At 36.4% G+C, this 23,972-nt stretch overlaps 2 protein-coding genes across 2 annotated transcripts in view; both read right to left on the bottom strand.

The window, feature by feature from the left end:
* Positions 1-4,714: 4,714 nt before the first annotated feature.
* Positions 4,715-15,267, bottom strand: LOC127488063 (butyrophilin subfamily 1 member A1-like). Its single transcript, XM_051835593.2, has 7 exons — positions 15,255-15,267; positions 13,571-13,591; positions 10,313-10,333; positions 9,179-9,205; positions 7,856-7,882; positions 5,868-5,894; positions 4,715-5,691 (listed from the first exon to the last, which is right to left on the bottom strand). Exon 7 carries the CDS (start codon positions 5,684-5,686, stop codon positions 5,177-5,179), a length of 510 nt encoding a protein of 169 aa, XP_051691553.1. The 5' UTR covers positions 5,687-5,691; positions 5,868-5,894; positions 7,856-7,882; positions 9,179-9,205; positions 10,313-10,333; positions 13,571-13,591; positions 15,255-15,267; the 3' UTR covers positions 4,715-5,176.
* Positions 15,268-15,310: 43 nt separating this feature from the next.
* The window catches only part of LOC127493269 (butyrophilin-like protein 2), an 80,632-nt gene continuing 71,970 nt past the window's right edge, over positions 15,311-23,972 (bottom strand). The window contains exon 13 of the mRNA XM_070074933.1: positions 15,311-15,417. Within this exon, the coding sequence (XP_069931034.1) occupies positions 15,311-15,417 (107 nt within the window). The remainder of the gene's footprint in view (positions 15,418-23,972) is intronic.

Genomic DNA, 23,972 nt, shown 5'->3' with positions numbered 1-23,972 from the left:
CTAAAACAATCTTGTACAACAAAAACAAAGCCGGAGGCATCACAATGCCAGATTTCAGGACATATTACAGGGCAGTTATAATCAAAACAGCATGGTACTGGTACAGAAAGGGGTGTATAGACCAATGGAACAGAATAGAAACACCAGAAATCAATCAAAACATCTACAGCCAACTTATATTTGATCAAGGATCTAAAACCAATTCCTGGAGCAAGGACAGTCTATTCAATAAATGGTGCTAGGAAAACTGGATTTCCATGTGCAGAAGCATGAAGCAAGAGTCCTACCTTTCACCTAATACAAAAATCCACTCTACATGGATTAAAAATCTAAGTCTACGACAAGGCACTGTCAAATTATTTGAGAATATTGGAGAAACCATGCAAGATATAGGCACAGGCAAAGACTTCTTGGAAAAGACACCGGGGACACAGGCAGTCAAAGCCAAAATTAACAATTGGGATTACATCAAATTGAGAAGTTTCTGTACTGCAAAAGAAACAGTCAGGAGAGTGAAGAGACAACCAACAAAATGGGAAAAAATATTTGCAAATTATGCAACAGATAAAGGATTAATAACCAGAACCAGAATCTACAAAGAAATCAAGAAACTCCACAAAAACAAAACCAACAACCCAATTAAGAGATAGGCCAAGGACCTCAACAGACAGTTTTCAAAAGAGGAAATCCAAATGGCCAACAGACACATGAAAAAATGTTCAAGATCACTAGCAATCAGGAACATGCATTTCAAAACCATAATGAGGTTTCACCTCAACCCGATTAGAATGGCTCACATTCAGAAATCTACCAACAACAGATGCTGGAGAGGATGTGGGGGAAAAGGGACACTAACCCACTGTTGGTGGGAATGCAAACTGGTCAAGCCACTATGGAAGTCCATCTGGAGATTCCTCAGAAACCTGAAGATAACCGTAGCATACAACCCAGCCATCCCACTCCTTGGAATTTATCCAAAGGAAATTAAATTGGCAAACAAAAAAAAAAGTGGTCTTCCCCTTAATGTTTGTTGCAGCTCAATTCACAATAGCTAAGACCTGGAATCAACCTAAATGCCCATCAACAGTAGACTGGATAAAGAAATTATGGGACATGTACTCTACAGAATACTATGCAGCAATCAAAACAATGAAATCCGATCATTTGCAACAAAATGGAGGAATCTGGAAAACATTATTCTGAGTGAATTAAGCCAGTCCCAAAGCGACAAATATCATATGTTCTCCCTGATTGTTGACAACTAACTGAGCACCAAAGGGGAAACCTGTTGTAGTGAAATGGATACTATGGGAAACAATGACTTGATCAGCCATTGTGTTGAATGTTCAGGAACAACTTAATACTTTATTTCTTTTAGTATTTTTTGTTCTACTTAATACTATTGAAAAGTGATCCCTGTTAAATAGAAGAGTGGGAATAAGAGAGGGAGGAGATATACTGTTTAGCACATGCTCAATCGGACTTGCCCCAAACGGTTGAGTTAAATACATGCCTGGGGAATCCAATTCCTTCCCATCAAGGTGGCATGTACCAATGCCATCTCACTAGTCAAAGTGATCAGTTTCAGTTCATACTTGATCATAATGATAGGTCTAAGAGTCGAAGGGTCACATAAACAAGACTAGTGTCTGCTAATACTAACTGATAGAATTAAAAAGGAGAGAACGATCCAACATGGGAAGCGGGATACACAGCAGATTCATAAAATGGCAGATGTCCTAAATCACATTCTGGAATCAGAATCAGCCCTTAAAGCATTTTGATCTGGCTAAAGAGCCCATGAGAGTATTTCAGGCATGGAAAGCCAAAACACTGTGGCAAAAATATGAACTAAATGAAGGATTTCTGTGAATGAGATCCCAGTGGAAAGAATGGGCCATCAAAGAAGGAGGTACCTTTCTCAAGGGAAGAGAGAACTTCTACTTTGACAATGACTTTGTGTAAATAAGATGGGAGTTGGCGAAATCACAAAGCTTCCATAGCTTTTGCAACACATGACAAGTGCCTCGGGTGATTACTGATGCATAAACAAGAGTGTCAATCTATAAATCAACAGCAGGAGTCACTGTGCACTTTCTCCCCATGTAGGATCTCTGTCCTTAATGGGTTGTACTATGTTAATCAATGGTATAACTAGTAATCAAACAGTACTTTACACTTTTTGTTTCTGTGTGAGTGCAAACTGTTGAAATTTACTTAATATATACTAAATTGATCTTCTATAGATAAAGATAATTGTAAATGAATCTTGATGTGAATGGGATGGGAGAGGGAGCGGGAGTTGGGAGGGTTGTGGGTGGGAGGGAAGTTATGGGGAGGGGAAAGCCACTGTAACCCAAAGGCTGTACTTTGGAAATTTATATTTATTAAATAAAAGTTTAAAAAAGCTATGTATGAATTTCAATTTTTTCACCAAATAAACATTTTTAAGAAAGCTTTTCAATTTTTTAAATTTCAAAGATATAGTTTTTGGAATATGGTGTCTCTTCCACCCATATTTGCCCTCCCACCCTCATACAGTCCCACCTCCTACTCCATCTCCCATCCCATTCCTCATTAGGAATCATTTTTAATTATTTTTATATGCAGAAGATCAACTCTATACTAAGTTAAAATTTCAACAATTTTCACCCACACAAACACATAAAATATAAAGTACTGTTGTTTGAAGTTTAGTTTTATTGTTAATTCTCAGAGTACAATACATTAAGGACAGAAGTCCTCCAATGGGAGTAAGTGCACAGTGACTCCTGTTGTTGATTTAACAATTGACAGTCCTACTTATGACATCATTGATCACCCAAGGCTCTTGTCATGAGCTTCCAAGGCTATGGAAGCCTCTTGATTCCACAAACTCTGGCAGCATTTAGACAGTGCCATAAGCAAAGTGGAAGTTTTCTCTTCACTCTAGAGAAAAGTGCATCCTTCTTTGAGAGCCCCTTATTTCCCATGGGATCTCACTTACAGAGATCCTTCATGTAGATCATCTTTTAATTACATTTAATTGAAAAATTTTTGGAGTACTCTTGTTTGTTTGTTTGTTTTCACAGGCAGAGTGGATAATGAGAGAGAGAGACAAAGAGAAAGGTCTTCCTTGGCCATTGGTTCACCTTCCAATGGCCGCTGTGGCCAGTACGCTGCGGCCGGTGCACCGCGCTGATCCGAAGCCGGGAGCCAGGTGCTTCTCCTGGTCTCCCATGGGGTGCAGGGCCCAAGGACCTGGGCCATCCTCCATGACACTCCCCGGCCACAGCAGAGAGCTGGCCTGGAAGAGGGGCAACTGGGACAGAATCCAGCACCCCGACCGGGACTAGAACCCGGTGTGCCAGTGCCGCAAGGCGGAGGATTAGCCTATTGAGCCGCAGCGCCGGCCCTAGAGTACCCTTGTAAAATTAAATATCATTCAGCATTAAGAAAGAGATCCTGGCATGTGTAAAGTATACTTGGACTTGAAAGACGTAATGATGGGGCCAGTGCTATGGCTTAGCAGGTATAGCCACCACCTACAGTGCCAGTATACTTTATGGACCCTAGTTCATGTCCCGGGTGCTCCACTTCAGATCCAGCTCTCTGCTATGGCCTGAGAAGGCAGTAAAAGATGGCCCAAGACCTTGGGCCCCTGTACCTGCATGGGAGACCCAGAAGAAACTCCTGACTCCTGGCCTCGGATTGGTGCAGCTCTATACTACATATTTAGATAATTATTTTGAGAATTTTGATTATATAAGTTAAATGAGATTAATATATAGGAGGATATATTGTTCATGGAATATTTTATTCTTACAGTTTCAATATTGATATAGTTATAATATTTAAGATTCCTGAGGAGAGAATATAAAAGCTAAGAGAAATAATTGATGATTCCCCATACCATGTAGGTCAGTATAGGATTGATGGAAGAGAATACATGTTGTTCTCTACATAGGAAGAGGTTATGCTAATATAACAAAGGGAGAAGTAATGGAGACATCCTAATTTAGATACAAATTTTTATATTTTGTTATAATAATCAGACAGTTCCTCTCTGATGGATTCTAATTATTATTACTTTGATTTTCTAAGTGAGAACACAGTACTTTATTGAGAACAAGGAAGAGTAGAAATTAAAGTTATAGTAAGTGGGCTCTTTTGAAGTTTTATAGACAAAATTAAGGGAATGTAGATAGCTGGAAAAGCATGGGAAATAGTGTTGGCATCCAAGTTGTGAAAGATACAACAAGTATATAAGGTACCAGTGTGATCATCTGTATGATTTTATAGCATGTTAAGCTGTTAGTGTGAGCAGCGGATAGAATCATCCATATTTGGGTCTTGATAAGATGTCACAGAAGGACAACAAGGACAGGGCTTTCATTTACTAGTAAGGAAATATTTGAAGTTATTAACCATTATTATTTAAGTAGGAAAGGATGGGAATTGAAGTCATGAGAGACTGACAGACCAGGAAAAAAAATGAAAGTCTAATGAGATGTAAGCACTGGATGAGTAGAAAAGTGAACTAGGCAGGTCAGGACATTAAACCTTCTGTTTCACCTGAATATTCAACTGTGGAAGTCTGCTGCTATCCTGAAAAGGAGTGTGTGTCAGTTAGAGTTAGATCTCATAATAAAACACACAAAAATACACAAATGGCTTAAAGATAAAGTTTTATTATCCAAAGAAAAGATGTCTTGTGTTAAACAAGAGTAGATACAATAACTTGTCAAAATCATTCTAACTTTATGTAATCATGTTTTATTTCATGCTCAATAATATGCTTCAAGTAAATATCCATCATGTCATATCTAGCCAGCAGAAAAAATAAACAGCATAGAAAGACATACCATTTCCCTTTAAAGGCAAATCTTGGAAATCAGATTGCACAATTCAACATATATTAAACTGGCCAACATCTAGTCACATGCAACCGAGGAGTTAGGAAATCTAATTTTTAAACCAGGCTGTCACAGGTCAAGAGATCTATTAATAAGGGAGAAAAAAAGTGAATATAATGCAAAATCAGAATCTGTGCCCCTCAGCTTCATTTTGACAATTAACAAATAAGGAAAAAGAAAAATGCAATTTTTGGATTGTTAGGTAGAATTGCAATCAACATTAAGACTCTCATTTTGTGATAAGGGTACACTTCTGAATTACAGCACCACTCTGCTCTCCTTCAGTGGACAATGGTCAAGGTGACTGAGTCAGACTTCCAAAGCCTGAAAAGAGGTCTTAAGGCACCTTGGAACAAAATCGGGGTAAAGGTGAAAATATGGGACCCATCTGTCATGTTATAGAATGACACGTCTCCATATTCATAATCTAGGAATATCACTACCCTACGGGGGTGCTGTCTCAGAGTAAGACGAGTTTCTGGGGAAGTGAGAGCCCAGTACTCCCCCTCATAAATCCTGATGGCCCAGAAACCATTTTGTGGGGATATTGTGACTTGCCCCTTCCTTGTTACATTGTCCCTACAGATTCCCAGATCACAGGAAGCTGTGTCCCCAATTTCTACCTCCCAGTAGTATCTCCCCGAGGTGATACTCAGCTGACCCAGCACACAGGGCAGGGAATGAAATCTCTGTGGGGAGTCACGGAGATCTTGCTTCTCTTCTTGCCATGTTACACGTCTCTGTTCAGACAGGAAGAGCGCAGGATGCGCAGTTTCTGCGTCCAGGGTCATGTTTACTGCAAAGACAAGAGAATCATCATCATCTAACTAGGGAAAGTCTCAGTAGTGCGGGGCTAGAGAAACTATTCTGTGAGAGCTTCTCTGGCCCGAGGTGAATTCTGCTAACCTCTGCCCATCTTTGTGTGAGACTACCCACAAAGATGTGGATCCCTGTACACCATCATAGACTCACCAGCCTGGAACTCTTCTTTCCTCCAATCTGCAAGAAATATATCAACATGAGAACCACCATCTGAGAAAGAAAGCTACCTGACCATTTAGAGTATGAATTCCCCAGGTTTAGTTTAAAATAATAGCAACTGAACAAAATTCTATTTATATCCTTGCCCTTCATTTTATAGCCTGCCAAATTATGTCAGATTTAAGGACCTGACCTATGCCAATTATTTCCTCATTTAAAAATTATTCAAGATAATAGTCTTTGGTCTATTTATGGTGAATTTGACTTGAAAAATTTTGTTTTGTTTTCTTTCTTCACAAATTAGTATATAGTTACTATTCTGTCTTCTCTCAAATATAAAGTGATACACAAATTTAAAAATATTAAAATTTAATGTTTCAGTCACATTATGTGTTAACATTTTAAGTTTATTTAACAGGTAAAACTATGGGGTTGAGGAGAGAAACACACACATACACACACATATACAGAGAGAGAGAGAGAGAGAGAGAGAGAGAGAGAGCTTTTCTATCTACTACAGTGACTGAGGATGGGCTAAGCTGAAACCGGGAGCCCAGTACTCGATGCACGTCTCCCATGAGGGAGGTGGGAAACAAAACTTGGGCCAAAACCTGAACCTTCCCAGATGTATCAGTAGGAAGCTGGATTGGAAACAGAGGAACTTGAAATCATATCAGTACTCCAGTGTGAGATGCAGCTGTCCCAAGCCATAGCTAAAGTTCTGTGCCAAAATACACACCCCAATGTATAGTATGTTATGAGAGATATGATTTGGATTTCTTTTCCTTTGTAATGTTTTGTATATTGAAGATGTTCATTTATAGTATCTTCAATAATGGGTTATTTTTTCAACTTTTATTTAATAACTATACATTTCCAAAATACAGTTTTTGGATTATGATGGCTTTTCCCCATATAACCTCCTTCCCACCCATAACCATCCCATCTCCCACTCCCTCTCCCATCCCATTCTTCATCACGATTCATTTTCAATTATCTTTATCTACAGAAGATCAACTCTATACTAAGTAAAGATTTTAACAGGCTGCACCCACAAAACAAAACAAAGTATAGAGTACTGTTTGAGTAGTAGTTTTACCATTAATTCACAAAGTACTTCACATTATGGACAGAGATCCTACATGGGGAGTAGGCGCACAGTGACTCCTGTTGTTCATTTAACAATTGACACTCTTATTTATGATGTCAGTAATCAACCTGTAGCTCTTGTCATGAACTGCCAAGGCTATGAAAGTCTCTTGAGTTCACAAACTCTGATCTTATTTAGACAAGCTATAGTCAAAGTGGAAGTTCTCTCCTCCCTTCAGAGAAAGGTACCTCCTTCTTTGATGGCCTATTCTTTCCACTGGGATCTCACTCACAGAGGTCTTTCATTAGGTCATTTTTTTTTTTTTTTGGCCAGTGTCTTGGCTTTCCATATCTGAAATACTCTCATGGGCTTTTTAGCCAGATCCAAATGCCTTAAGGGCTGATTCTGAGGCCAGAGTGCTGTTTAGGGCATTTGCAATTCTATGAGTCTGCAGTGTATCACGTTTCCCATGTAGGATCACTCTCTCCTGTTAACTCTATCAATTATTATTTTCAGACACTGGTCTTATTTATGCAATCCCTTTGACACTATCTTTTTGAACAATTATGAACTTAAACTGATCACTTTAACAAGTAAAATAGCATTGATGCATGCCACTTTGATGGGATTGAATTGGAATCCCCTGGCACATTTCTAGCTCTACCATTAGGGGTAAGTCTGATTGAGCATGTGCCAAACTATACCTCTCCTCCCTCTCTTATTCCCATTCTTATATTTAACAGGGATCACTTTTCAGTTAAATTTAAACACATAAGAATAATTGTGTGTTAATTAAAGAGTTCAACAAATGGTTAAGTAGAACAAAAAATATTAAAAGAAATAAAATAGTAAGTTGCAATGGGTTATTTTTAGGAACCAAGTCACTCACCAGGGTATAACGCTGCTTTCCTCCAGTCTGCAAGAGAAGAAAACAGGAAACGCTTTACTTTTTTTCCTTCTAAGTCTTCTCTCATTCCCCTTCTCATTTACCCTTGTTTTTCTCTTATTTTCTCCTGTACATCTTTTGTACTTTAATTTTCTGACCTATAATCTGATACTTAAAATTTCAAAGACACGATGAGGAAAATGATCAAGTGGAAGAAGTGTAGAAACATAAAAGCAATAAAAGGAAGAAGTCTGAAGGTGGGAGCATGAAATGCAGCAAAGAAAAAAGAATGAAGGGTGCAAGGAAGGGTGTAAAGAAAGCTGAGTCACAATGACTTTGTGTCTTCTGGATACATACAAAGTAGTGTGATTGCTGGCTCCTACGGTGTCTCTAAAGCCATGCACTCTAATCTTGCTGGTAAAATCACTGCCATGTGGTTGGAGAGTAATAATTCAGAACTTCTTCATAGCTTGAGTCTCCAGAGTCTGTCTGCTGTAAAACTGGTGGAACTGTAGCTGTACCACAAGCCCTTCAAATAAGGCAACTGCCCGGAAAACAGTGAGCAGTGCCACTGGTGTTCCAATTGTTTAGAAATGATCAGGGACAATGCAAAGAAACTCATACATCACCAGAGAAAAATATATAAACATAAAAATTTAAATATTAAGAAGTAAACATTGCAAAATATGAAATTAATTTTAAAAAAGAGAAGAAATTTTGAACTCTATGTACCAATCAATTGCCAGATCTGGCAAGCATAATGCTAGTCCTAGATTACTTATTGATTTGAAAGCAACAATAACAAAAACAAAAATAGTAAAATATAAAGACAAATTAATGTTTTATAGACCCTGGAAAAAAGATTTTTCAGCAAAATAAAAAATGTAAAGCATTCCTTTCTTCAAAGTTATAATTCTTTTACTGTATAATAGCACAGAATGTCAGCTCTATTTTAAGGAACAGAAGTTATGACTGAGAAAGGAAACATAATTTGGATTATAAAATTCTTACTTTAATAAAATTCCTTAAACAGTGGAAAAAATTTGTCAACATTGTGCCCCAAATTCTTCTTTGCCAAATAGGCATTTTTGTTGCATTTCTGTATCATAACCAATTACTATAGAGGTTAATATAGGGATTGAATCCAAAAGAGTCAGAGAAATGGAATTATTTTGAGAGAGAATGATTACTCACTGAACTTAAATTGAGCCTATTCTGAGAGAAGCAATGTCAGCATGCATCGTATAATTGCTATAGTACTTAGATATGGACTGATCCCATGGGAGATAAAGAAATGGAGGTTTCCAAGAGATAATAATTACTTACCAGACTTATATTGAGCCTTCCTCCTATCTGAGAGAAAAAATACAAAACATCACTTCATGAGATAAGTTTTGTTAATATTATGAAGAATACACAATCTAAACCATATATCTGCCAGTGTTTGTGCCTGCAACACTGGACACATCTTATTCATTTCATTATCAATAAAAGAAAACTCTAAAGTATATTCCAAATGAATACCTCACTCCAATTGGAAGAAAACTGCCTGATATATGAATGGTTAAATAAAATATACTTCAGAAATATTGTATGAAATGAAATGAAAACTTGTTTTATTTTTGGTGCAAAAAATTTTGAAATCTATGTACAATTTTTTCATAATTCACACTTTCAACACATTTTTTGAGATTCCTTGAAATTCCTATAATGTGATACTAAAATTTGTAGAACTATCTTAAAACAAAGTCTTAGATTTTAAAGATATATTTCCAATGGAATTTACATGAATAACAATGCATACTAAGGTCATGAAAGAACAATTTATAACTGAGTAAACTAAAAAGAAGAAAGAGCAGTAGAGTAGTAACTATGGTTGAAAAGAGAAAATTGTCGGAAAAATCATGGAAAAATATTGAACATTTTTGACTATTTGAAAATATTGTCAAATGATATGGATCAGCAATTCTCAAGACTACACTTAATATTAGTTTATACAAACATTTAAAAGGCAAATAAAAGGAGGAATTTATTTCTCTCATACCCATAGTCTGATATCCATAGGTAAGAGTGAAGACATCATCATGTGAAAAAATAATGAACTCTCTACTAGAGAAGATGTGTTGTGGAACACAATTAAAGTAAGTTTTCTATTGAGGGGAAACAGCTATTTTCCTCTTGACCTAATTATTTTCATCTCATGACCTTATAATAAACTTACATCAATTATCTCCAAGAGAGAAGAAGAAGGATATATAGCACAGAAAGGAATAGAGATGAAAGGAAGAGAGGGAAGGAAATTTAATATGAGATAATTTCAGGAAGCCAAAAAGAAAATACATAGCCTAATTTGAAATCCACAAGAAGGAAAAGCAAAGAGAGGATAGTGATGAAGTGAAGAGTAGAGATGGCAAAAAGATCTAAGAAATCTGTCAATAAGAAAAACAGTCAAAAAATTACCAATCTCTCCCTGAAGTTCTTCTGAAAAATAAAATGGAAAAACTCATATAAATGTCAAGGAACAACATAGATGTAGTTAGAGTATGTTATGTTAACTGTAGTAAGTAGACACAGAATGACACATATCGTGTGCTTTCACATGTGAAATCATAAAAAACCAATATCATACAGTAGAAAGTTAATTACCAGCAGCTGAAGGGGAGAAGAAGGAAAAGGAAGAGGAATTAGATTGATCAAAATGTACAAAGTTTCAGTTAAATTGGAGGAATATGTTTTAGACTACATAGTGACCATAGTTAATAACAATGTAAATTTAAAATTTCCCTTAAAAAGAAGATATTTAATAATCTTACTGCAAAAATAAATTGATAACAGATATGTTAATTAGCCTGCTGAGTCCTTATACAATGTCTACATGAATCAAAACACTACATTGTAATCCATGAATATTTTAAATTAAGGTTTTGCACCTCAATAAAATTTCAAAATGTTAAGTGAAAGGATGATATGAACCAACAAAGAAAATGAAAATGAGTTAAATTTTCTAGTGTAAAGTATAAATTGGTAGAATAAATATAATTGATAGCATAAACATAGTCATGATAAGATCAACAAAGTGACAAGGAAGCACATTTCTAACTTAGAAACTTGAAAAGTGGCATATTAGAAAAGCTGAAACAGGACAAAAGAATGTAAATGATGGAAAAGAAGAACTACCTAGGATTTATATCATACATACGTATTTTATAGATTAAAGTATTGAAGTAATTTAACTAATCCAACACACATACACAGACATATGAATGGAAGGTACTCAAAAAGTGGAAAAATGGGATTAAAAGATGATACCTCTCTGTCTCTACCTCTCAAATAAAGATATAAATATGGCATTTAAAAAATGAATTAGGCATTTGGAGCAATGGTGAACCCACTGCCTAGGATGTCAGCATCTCATATCAAGGAGTTTGGGTCCTGGCTCCACTTCTGAATACAACTCCCTGCTAATGTGCACTGTAGGAAGCAGCCATGATTATTCAGTTATTGAGTCCTTGCTACCACATGGGAGACCCAGATTGAGTTTCTGGCTCCAGGTCTTTTTCCATCTCTCCCATCTTTTCTCTTAGGCTCTGATAACCTCCAAAGGCTTCTCAGAAGATATCACAAACAATAAGGGAACAGATTACTATAACATCTGGGCACAATATTTTTGCAAGATTCATGGTCTCCAATTCTTCCCATTTAATAAAATTTCATTAGGATTTAATTGAGTTGTTAGTTGACAGAACTTTTAAAATTATCTTTGATAAATAGTAATTCTGTAGTTTTTATTATTTATCTCAGGAGAAGTTCCAAAATCTGGTTACATTGTTTTAATTAAGGCCCTTCCTATTCTTATTATCTTACAAATAAAAACACAATTTGTTAGCCTATAAATCTTTGATTAAAAAATAAGAAAATAAATGGAATAAATCATTATACTTAGTGAAATAAATCATGATCAAAATGTTTGAAAACTGTGCTTGAAACTTCCTTATTCCATCTCTTCTCTAATACATGAATTTAGGCTTCAGGGATATTCCTTAAACCAGTCCCAAAAAGATAGATACAATATGTTTTCACTGATCTGAGGTAACTAATATAGTACCTAAAATGTACTCTATTAGAGCTAAACTGACATTTTGAGATTTGATGATTTTTTATAGCCCTTCTCTCACCTGTAGAGAAACAGTGTTTTTTTTTTTCTTTTACTATTGGTTAAACTTTACTTAGCGTAGGTTTAACCTTATGAGTATAAAGTAAACTGAAAATAAATATTTGTAAAAATTAAGAGTGAGAATAGGAGAGGGAAGAGAAAGAAGGGTTGGAGCATGGGCAGGGGGAAGTTTAGGATGGGAAGTATCACTATGTTCCTAAATCTTTATACATAAAATACATGAAAATTGCATACCTTAAATAAAGTTTAAAAAGCATTGATATAGGCCACTGACTCAAGTGTTTCAGAGAAATAAAATTAAACAAGAAAGAATACGAAAGGAAGGAGGAGGGAGTGTTGAGTGGAGCATTACCACTATGCTTGTAATCTGTATATGAAATACATGAAATTTGTTCACCTTATATAAAAAATACAAAAATTAAGCATGAGTAAATCAAGTTAAAAGTGCTATGAAATTCGTAATTACAATGAAAATGTATGTCACGCATTTTATGTATATAAAATAAAACTGATAATTTTACTTAAATAATAAACAAATAATTCACTGAGAAATTTATGATGAAGATTTTTGAGGTCATATTTAAGTTGTTTAAGGTAGACTTAGTTTTTCACAATTATTTTAAGAATTACATGAACAAAATGTCTGAAAAGTGTGCTTTAAACTTTCTTATTCCATCTCTTTTAAATATATGAATTTAGGCTTCAGGGATATTCCTTAAATAGCTTACATATACTTTTGGAAATATGAGCTCATAATCTAGAATTCATAGATAATTTTATTGTACATTGGCAATTTTTGCACTTTATAACACTTCAACTTTTTATATGATATTTATACTTTTATTGGCCCTACATTCTTAAAGAAATCTATTTTATTGTGTTATTTCTTCTTGATTCTTTTGTCATCTTTTCTGGATTCTTCAGAATATTCCTCTCTCTATGGAGGAAGAGAATAGTATTCAAGAAATAAAATGACTCTTGGTACAATTTTCTAAATGGAAAAAATATGATGCTGCTACCTCATATTCATTCCAGGGAGAAAAATCACATTATTCATTAACTAAATCACATGAAATTAAAATATGTATGAAGTAAATTCATCACAAACAAGTTTGGAATTTTTTTGTCATTTCTTAAGGTAAGGGAGGTGTAATGTGCAAAGTAATGGGCACTTATAGATTGGAATATCTGATAAAGTTCTTAAATAAAGAGAAGTTTTCCAGAAATTATCTACATTAAATGGAAACTATGTGCCTTTTGTCTTAATGTCCATCATCTCACCAAAATCATAAACTTCAGAAGTATTTGTAATACAGAAATGGAAAATACATAAATGGAATACAGAATGGAAAAGATAAGGAAACAGAAATAGAGATAACATGAGGGAGGCCCATAACCAAAAAAAAATGAAGATGGAAGAATAGAAGTAGGTATCTGGAGAAGAGAGCTGACAACATGTAAGAAAAGAGAGATGGAAAGTTAAAGACACCAAGAAATTAGTTATTTTAAAGTGATAGGGGATAAAGACCTGTCATGGTACTGACCATTATGTCTCTGAAGTTCATCTGAAAATAAGATGGAAAAATAAATATAAATATTCTTGTAATGAAAAACAAGGTTAATAAAATTCCAACTTATAAAAAATGCAATGCAAAGTTAAAACTCGGGATACGGACACACACACACACACACACACACACACATATACACTCATAAATGGTGCTGGAAAAGTGTTTTTGTTTAACTAATATACTATACAGAATGAAATGAGAAAAGGAGAAAATTTGCTTCCTTGACAAAAAATAGAAATATTAGTTCTGATGGTTACTATATAATATATTTTTATTTTCCTTTTATGTTATTTAGGCTTTTATTATTAGAGTTCTTACCTTCAACACTGTCTTGGTTTCAAGTAAATATATGATATTGATTCTCATTATCATGGTAGCTATGTTGTACTGAGTCACCATCAACTCTGAGTTACAGACTCCTGAGCCACTGATCCTGGAATAAATCCAAGTTCAGATGCCTCTAAGTCACTGGCTACCACAGTACCAAAATATCACTTTGTTTTATATGCTTGTATGTCAATAATCTGATCCAGAATAAATCAGTGTTTACAGGGAAAGAAAGGAATAACTGAACAAAAAAGGATAGGGAATGATGAAAATGAAGGGGGACATTAGTCTTGTTTTGTTTGTTTGTGTGATCCCTTTGACTCTTAGACTTATCAGTGTGATCAATTGTGAACTGACTAGTGTCTGCTAACACTAACTGACAGAATCAAAAAGGGAGAGAATGATCCAACATGGGAAGCGAGATACTCAGCAGACTCATAGAATGGCGGATGTCCTAAACAGCACTCTGGCCTCAGAATCAGCCCTAAAGGCACTCAGATATGGCTGAAGTGCCCATGAGAGTATTTTAGGCATGGAAAGCCAAGACACTGTGGGGAAAAAAAAAAAAAAGACCTAAATGAAAGATCTCTGCGAGTGAGATCCCAGTGGAAAGAATGGGCCATCAAAGAAGGAGATACCTTTCTCTGAAGGGAGGAGGGAACTTCCACTTTGACTATGACCCTGTCGGAACAAGATCGAAGTGAGCAAACTCAAAACGTTTCCATAGCCTTGGCAACTCATGACTAGAGCCTAGGGAGATTACTGACACCATAAAAAAGAATGTCAAATTGTTAAGTCAACAACAGGAGTCACTGTGTACTTACTCCTCATGTGGGGTCTGCCCTTAATGTGTTGTCCAATGTGAAGTAATGCTATAACTAGTACTGAAACAGTATTTTACACTCTGTGCTTCTGTGTGGGTTTAAACTGATGAAATCTTTACTTGATATATACTGTATCGATCTTCTGTATATAAAGATAATTGAAAATTAATCTTGATGTGATTGGAATGGGAGAGGGAGCAGGAGATGGGAAGGGTGCGAGTGGGATGGAAGTTATGGTGGGAGAAGCCATTGTAATCCATAAACTGTACTTTGGAAATTTATATTTACTAAATAAAAGTTAAAAAAAAGAAAGTGGAGGTGGAAAAAAAGGAGAGAACTTAATGTGGGAGAACTCCAGTAGTCAACATATGGGGAAGAGAGTAGACATTCAGAAGAAGCATGAATCAAGAGATACATATAGGGGAGGAGGGAACAAATGTTAAAGATACCGAGAAAGTAGTCATTTTAAAGTGGCATGGGAGTAAAGGCTGTCAGGGAATATTTACCACATTGTCTCTGAAGTTCTGAAAAATAAGATGGAAAAACAAAATAAATATGCTTGCTATGGGAAGCAAAGCTCAAGAAAATGCAAACTTTCTGAAAATGCAAAATATGATATGGGAGTAAGGGCTTCCAAGGAACATTTACCATTGTTTTCCATAAGATTTCCTAAAAAATAAAATGAAAAATAACAAAGTAGATATTATTGAGAACAAATTTAAAAGATCACTCAATTTATCATAAAAAGCAAATTTAGAACTCTCAGGATATTCACACACATATGCAGTGGCAAATAGTTTTTTGTTGTTGTTGTTGTTGTTGTTGTTGTTTTAAAGTTTAATGTACCATAATATGAAATTTGGAGGGATGGAAAATCTTTATAAACATTTTAGAAATGTAAATTATTATTATCCTATTAAATCGCTATTGACTCCTTTTTATGTTATTTTGGCTTGTATTATTTGGTCTGCTAACTAATATGTTCTTTGATTTCCAGTAAATAGATAATGCAGATTCTCATTATTGTAGTAGCTATGTTTTATTGAGTCACCACAAACACTGAATTGGAGAATCCTAAACCATTGTTCTTGCAGGAAATCCAGCTTTAGATTATTCTAAGCTTGTGTCACATTTACACCAATGGATCAATACAGAACTTTTTTCTTTTCAATTAGTTTATTTACATAAAGAGAGCAGATTTCAAGTATTTCACCTATGCAGTTTAAGACCATAAAGACATTTTCCATACACCCTCCATACTTCCCTCACAGCTTTCCTCCTCCTTCCTTTCTTATTCTTCTTTTAAATTTTGCTATAACATGCTTTTAATTTATTTTATAATCACAAACTTGTCTTTCTGTGATAAGCATCTGGAATAAAGAGCCAATGTTTTTAGGGAATAAAACATGGCATCTAAAAGAAGAAAGACAATGGATAAAAGAAGAAAGGGAAACAGATGGGAGAGAAAGAAGGTAGATAACTTAACATGGGAGAAGTCTAGGATTCAAAATATGAGGCAGAAAAGTAGACATTCAGGACAAATGGGAACCATGCTAATGAAGAAGAAGGGAGTGTCAAAGGGAAAAAGGCACCATGGTGTAGATCTAGGGGTTGTCAGAGAATATTCGCCAAGATTGTTTCTAAGATGCCTCTGAAAAATAAAAAGGACTAAGTGTTCTAACCCTCAGTGAAAAATCCCAGGATAAAGGACTCAAAAAGAAAAGTAGTTTTACAATGAATATTTGATGTTATAAAATATAAATAAAAAAGAAAAGTTACTGGATATGGAAAGAGCAATGTGTCAGGCAAGATCAGGTTCAATATATTTAGGAGTACTGGAGTAATAGGATTAAAGGCAGAGTTACATTGAAACTTGAGCAATGAAGAATGTTGGTGAAAACATTTTAAGACTCACAAGAAAGAGGATGTGAATTTATCCTCTTTAATTATGTTCTCTTCTGATTAAAGATTAGATTAGGATCATCTGCACAGAAGTGGATGCATTAAAAATTCCATGATAGATTCTCAGGGGACAGGAAGAGAGAAAACTGCAGTGGAAATTTTACTGAAGGAAGAGGAATGCAGAGGATTGGTGTGGAAGGTGCAGATGGGCAACATGAACATGGACACAACAGCCGACCTCCACAAAAAGAGCCAGAGAAAGTGCCAGCATTGAAGAGTGAGATGAGGTCAAACTACAGTGGTCATTGCCACTGGAGATACAGCCAGAAGTAGAACATGGCATAAGTCTAGCCTGAAACTCTGAGAGGGATAGGGAATCTGCAGACTCAGTTAAAAAAATGGCACATTTCTCTCTCACCACCACCACCCTACAAAGGCTCTTGGCAACAGGCTGAGAGAGGACAGGCAACATTTTGGGCACAGGCAGCAACTGCAGAAACACTTGTGTGCATGCCCAACAACTATCCTTCTTGTCAGTAGTAAAAGCAACAACAGTTCAGGCACATGCACCCTGCAACCAGTAGGGAGATAGCAACATTTGGCCAGAACCTCACCCTTGCATGGCATCCAGAATTTCTACCAAAGGGAGAAATTTGAATCTGACTTTGAATCTGACTGGAAGGATTGACAAGGGACTGGGCACCTATACAGGATGTGAGTTGCCACCAGCCTCTCAACATATCACAGACTCCAGGACACAAATTGCAAAAGTGGAGCACCCACGGACAGCTAGTTCAGGGAACATCTCTGCCTCTCTGTGGATGGGTCAGGCTAGTGGGGGTGGAATGGAAACTCTGCACTCCGTGACTGTGGGAGAATTATGTACTGAGACTGTGAGAAATCTGTGACTGCACAAGAGGGTGTAGCTGGGTCTGTGGGCAATCAGTATGAGTGGCTACACATGCTCAGAGCTCCCTGATTGCCAAGGGATTGGTCACTGCAAGGTGATCCATGCTGAGGACTGTACTGATCCTTCAGTACATAAGGCAGCATGGATTGCACCCACTGTGGAATAACACTGAGACATTGATCATCTTGGAAGAGAAGAGGTGAGAGGAGATCTATCATGCTCAACTACAGTGTCACCCTGGATACACACCCCACCCTGGAGCAATGACCAGAGCTCCCTGGCCACACCCAACACACACCTCTGAGTATTCATTGAAAGAGCTGACACCACAATAAACCACAGAGGCATAGTTCAAAGATAAAGCCATCGGAATAAAAAGCCAACAAGTCTTTCCAAAAACACCTAAAAATAAATGCAGAAATACAAGAAACAAAAATAAGAAAGACAGCATTATCCCCCAAAGGAACACAGCAACACTTCAATATTAGGGTGTGAAGATGAAGAGATTCATGAAATGCCTGAAATACAATTAAAAAGATTAATCACAGGACTACTCAGAAGAAATGAGAAGCAAATTCACAAATTAAAGAAATTCATACACGACATGAATAAAAAATTCTCCCATGAAATTGAGATTTTGAAGAGAAATCACAATGAAATATATTAGAAATGAAGACTTACATATGTCTAATAAAAACATAGTGGAAATCCTTAACAACAAACTTGGTGAGGTAAAATAAAGAATATTCAAGCTAGAAGGCAAATCTCTGTAAATTTTTCAGTCAGACCAAACAAAAGAAGAAATAGAAAACTTAAAAAACAGTGTTGGAGATCAATGGGATACTATCAAATGACCCAAAATACGGGTCTTTGGAGTTCCTGAATGTGAGGAAAGAGAATAGATTAGAAGGGGCCTATTCAGTGAAATAATTTAGAAAATATTCCTAATTTGGAGAGACACAGGAATGTCCAAGTAAAGGAAGCACATAGAACACAGAAAACATCTTCACCATGATATTGTAGTTTAACTTTCAACAGTAAAACTTAAAGATAATATTCTAATTGTGTGGGCCTGTGGATGAATAGCTTAAGCCTCCAATTCTGGTGCCAGGTTCCACTAAGGACACTGGTTCCTCTCCAAGCTACTCCTCATCCAATTCAGATTTCTGGTATGTCATGGGAAAGTAGTGGAAAATGGCCCAAGTACCTGGGCCTGTGCACCCACATGGGAGACTCAGAAGAAACACCTGGCTTCCACCTTTGGATTGGCACAGCTCCAGCCACTGCAGGCTTTTTGGGGAATGAACCAGTTGATGAAAGACCTCTCTCTCCTCTCATTCTCTGTAATGCACCTCTCAAATAAATAAATTAAAGATTCTAAAATGTGCATGAGAGAAACACCATTACTTTCAAAAGATCTCCAATTAGCCTCACAGCTGACTTCTCATCAGAAACCCTCAGACTAGGAAAGAATGGGAGGTATAGTCCAAGATTTAAAAGAAAAATAACTGTCAACACTGTACAATAACTGTACAACACTGAATGTTGTACCCAACAAAGCTCTCATTTATGAATGAAGGTGAAATAAAGATCTTTCTTTTTTTCTTTTTTTTGACAGGCAGAGTGGACAGTGCGAGACAGAGACAGAGTGAAAGGTCTTCCTTTGCCGTTGGTTCACCCTCCAATGGCCGCCACAGCTGGTGCACCGTGCTGATCCAATGGCAGGAGCCAGGTACTTATCCTGGTCTCCCATAGGGTGCAGGGCCCAAGTACTTGGGCCATCCTCCACTGCACTCCCTGGCCACAGTAGAGAGTTGGCCTGGAAGAAGGTCAACCGGGACAGAATCTGGCGCCTCGACCAGGACTAGAACCCAGTGTGCTGGCGCCACAAGGCGGAGCATTAGCCTAGTGAGCCACAGTGCCAGCCATAAAGATCTTTCATGACAGAAATTAAAAGACTTTTTCACCACTCATCCACCTTACACTAGATGTTTAAGGTTATGCTAAACACAGAAACACAGATAGATAGTCATAATTATGAAAGAATGTGAAGACAAAAATTTCACAGTATAAGTATAAAGGAAACCCAAAGTAACAATAGGAATATTTATGAGAAAATGGAAAGGCCACGTCACTAATTATCAATAGAAACCTTGAAAGTAAATATTTAAACTCTCTAGCTAAAAGATACAGGCTGGCTGAATGGATTAAGAACAAGACCCATTTATTTGCTGCCTACACGAAGCACACGTCGCCAACAAAGATACATACAAAGTGCTAACAGAAAGCAGAAATGAGCATGTATACCTATCCTAATATCAGACAAAAAAGACTTAAATACAAAAAGTATTCAATGACACAAAGAAGGGCACTATGAAATGATTAAAAGATTATTTCAACAAGAAGATGTGGCTATAATAAATGGAAATTCACCCATTGACAAAGTGCCCGGCTATTTAAAACAAATGTTACTGTGCACTTACTCCTCATGTAGGATCTCTGTCCTTAATGTGCTGTACATTGTGATTTAATGCTATACTAGTACTCAAACAGTATTTTTCACTTTATGTTTCTGTGTGGGTACAAACTGTTGAAATCTTAATATATGCTAAACTGATCTTCTGTATATAAAGATAACTGAAAATGAATCTTGATGTGAATGGAAGTGGAGAGAGAGTGGGAAAGGGGAGGGTTGCGGGTGGGAGGGAAGTTATGTGGGGGAACCCATTGTAATCCATAAGCTGTACTTTGGAAATTTATATTCATTAAATAAAAGTTTAAAAAAAATGTTTCTGGATCTAAAGAGAGACATAGACTCCAATACAATACTAATGGGGGACTTCAACATCTGACTTCAAGCAATGGAAAGATCAATTAGAAAGAAAATCAACGAAGAATCAAAGAGCCAATCAACACTATGAATTAAATGCACCTACCTGATATATACAGAACTTTTCATCCCACAGTTGCAGACCACAAATTCTTCTTTTTTTTTATTTTTTGACAGAGTGGACAGAGAGAGAGAGAGAGAGAGAGAGACAAAGAGAAAGGTCTTCCATTGCCATTGGTTCACCCTCCAATGGCTGCTGCAGCCAGAGCGATGCGGCTGGCGCACCATGCTGATCTGAAGGCAGGAGCCAGGTGCTTCTCCTGGTTTCCCATGGGGTGTGGGCCCAAGTACTTGGGCCATCCTCCAGTGCGCTCCCGGGCCATAGCAGAGGGCTGGCCTGGAAGAGGGGCAACGGGGACTAGAACCCAGTGTGCCGGCGCCGCTAGGTGGAGGATTAGCCTGTTGAGCCGTGGCGCCGGCCAACCACACATTCTTTTCATCAATGCATGGAACTTTGTAAAGGTATTCTATAATAGACCATATATTAGGCCATAAACAAGTCTCAAAAAAATTTAAAAAATCAAAATCATGCCATGCATCGCCTCCAACCACAATGGAATAAAGCTGGAACTGAACAACTCAGGAATGTCTAAAGCATATGCAAACACATGGAGACTGAAAAACATCCTCCTGAATGAACTGTGGGTCATAGAAGAAATCAAAAGGGAAATAAAAAATATCTGGAAACAAATGAAGACAATAACACAACATATCAAAGCTAATGGAACACAGCAAAAACAGTATTAAGAGGGAAGTTTATAACAATTGGTGCCTACATAAAGGAATTGGAGAAGTACCAAATAAACGAGCTATCAGTGCATCTCAGGAACATAGAAAAAGAACAAGAAACAATAAACAAAATTAGTAGGAGGAAAGAAATAGTTAAAATTAGAGAAGAAATAAATAAATTTAAATTAAATAAATACAAATGATCAGAGAAATGAAGAGCTGTTTTTTTAAAAAAAAATTCATACACTATTGGCCCAAATACTCAAAAAAATGAGGAAGAAGCCCCAAATTTATAAAATCAGAGATGAAAAAAGAATTATTACAGTAGACACTGCAGAAACAAAAGAATCATCAGGAATTACTACAAATTATGCCAATGAATCAGAAAATCTAAAAAAATGGATAGATACTGGCACATACAATCTAATAAAATCGAGCCCTGAAGACATAAAAAACATAAACAGATCAATCAACAAGACATAGATCGAATCAGTAGTAAAGATCTTCTCAACAAAGAAAAGCCCAGGACCAGAAGGCTTCACTGGTGAATTCTACCAGACATTTAAAGATGAAATAACTCCAATTCTTCTCAAGCTATTCAAATATTTCAAAGGCAGAAATCCTCCCAAACTTTTTCTTTAGGGTCAGCATCACCCTTATTCCTAAAGCAGAAAAAGAAACAACTATAGATCACCCTCCCTAATGAACATAGATGCAAAAATACTCAACAAAATGACTCCAAAAACAGACAAGAAAAACCATTCATCTGGAATAAGTGGGATTTATCCCTGTTATGCAAAGATGGTTCAACATTATAAAAATAAATAAATGTTATATATCACATTAACAATCTGAGGAACAAAAACTAAATAATTATTTCAATAGATGCAGAGAAAGCATTTGATAAAACACAACATCATTCCATGATGAATACCTTACTGGGTATAGAAGCAGCATTCCTCAATACAAGCAAGGCAATTTATGACAAACCTTCAGCCAGTAACTTATTCTGGGAAAGTTTGATCTAAGATCTGGAAGTACACATGGATACCCACTCTCACCACTGCTATTCAACACAGTCCTGGAAGTTTTAGCCAGAGCTGTTTGGCAAGGAAAAGAAATAAAAGGGATACAAATTGGAAAGGCAAGTCAATCTATTCCTATTTGCAGATGGCATGATTCTATATAAGGAAACAAAAAGACTCCACTAAGAGATTATCAGAACTTATAAAAGAGTTTGATAAAGTGGCAAGGTATAAAATAACACACAAAAATCAATAGCCTTTGTATACACAAATATACCATGATTGAGAAAGATTTATGACCAATCCCTTCCATAATAGCTACAAAAAAATTAAATACCTTGGAATAAATTTAACCAAGAAGTCAAAGATCTCTACTATGAAAATTACAAAACTTTAAAGAAAGAAATAGGAGATACAAAAAATGGAAAAAATCTCCCATATGCATTGAATGGTGGAATTAATATCAAAATGTTATTTTACCCAAAGCAATTTGCAGATTGAATATGTTCCCAATCAAAATACCAATTACATTCTTCTTTTTCTAAAAGATTTTATTTATTTGAGAGGTAGAATTAACAGACAGTGAGAGAGAAAGGTAGAGAGAAAGTTCTTTTATCCGTTGGTTCACTCCCCAAATGGCCACAATGGCTGGAGCTGGACTGTTCCAAAGCCAGGAGCCAGGAACTTCTTCCATGCCTCCCACATGGATGCAGGGATGCAAGTGCTTGGGCCATTTTCTACTGCTTTTCCAAGTATAGGAGAAACTTGAATCCTAAAAGGAGCATCTGGGACTGGAATGGGCATCCATATGGGATGCTGGTGCCAAGGGGGAGGATTAAACTACTGTACCACGGTGCCACCCCAGCATTCTTCTACGATTTAGGAAAAAAAAAACTGCTAAAATTCATATGGATTTTAAATGACTGTAGATAAATAGAACAGAATAGAAACTCCAAAAATCAATCCATGCATCTGCAACCAACTTACCTTTGAAAAAGCAACTAAAATCAATCCCTGTAGCAAGCACCATCTCTTTAATAAATGGTGCTGGGAAAACTAGATTTCCATATACAGAAGTATGAAACAAGACCTCTACCTTAAACAGAAATCCAAAATTGACCAAGGACCTAAATCTACAATGTGATACCATCAAATTACTAGAGAACATTGGGGAAACTCTACAAGTCATTGACACAGGCAGACTTCTGGGAAAAGACCCCAGAGGCACAGACAGTCACAGCCAAAATTGGCAAATGAAATTATATCAAGCTGAAAAGTTTCTGCAATGCAAAAGAAATACTCAGCAAAGTGAAGAGGCAACTGACAGGATGAGAGAAAATATTTGCAAACTATGCAACTGATAAACAATTAATATCTAGAATCTATAAACAGTCAAAGAAATTCAACAACAACAAAACAATCTAGTTAAGAAATGGTTTAAAGATTTGAACAGGCATTTTTCAAGAGAAGAAATTCAAATGGCCAACAGATACCTTAAAAGCTATTCAGAATCAGTAGTTATCAGGGAAATGCAACTCAAAACAACAATGAGGTTTCAGCTCACTCCAGTTAGAATGGGTCTCATACAGAAATCAACATACAACAAATGCTGGCAGGAATGTAGGGAAAAAGGTGCCCTGATCCACTGTTGATAGGAATGTAAACTGGTGAAGCCTCTGTAGAAGACAAAACGCAGATAACTCAGAAACCTGAATATAGACCTACAATAATGATCCAGCCATCTCACTACCAGGAATTGATCCAAAGT

The sequence above is a fragment of the Oryctolagus cuniculus genome, chromosome 5 (assembly GCF_964237555.1).
Source record: "Oryctolagus cuniculus chromosome 5, mOryCun1.1, whole genome shotgun sequence".
Taxonomy (NCBI): domain Eukaryota; kingdom Metazoa; phylum Chordata; class Mammalia; order Lagomorpha; family Leporidae; genus Oryctolagus; species Oryctolagus cuniculus.
This window is presented reverse-complemented; position numbering and strand designations above follow the sequence as displayed.

What these genes read in the sequence shown, in the direction of transcription:
- LOC127488063 (XM_051835593.2), bottom strand. Translation starts at nt 5,686, where the DNA reads ATGACCCTGGACGCAGAAACTGCGCATCCTGCGCTCTTCCTGTCTGAA.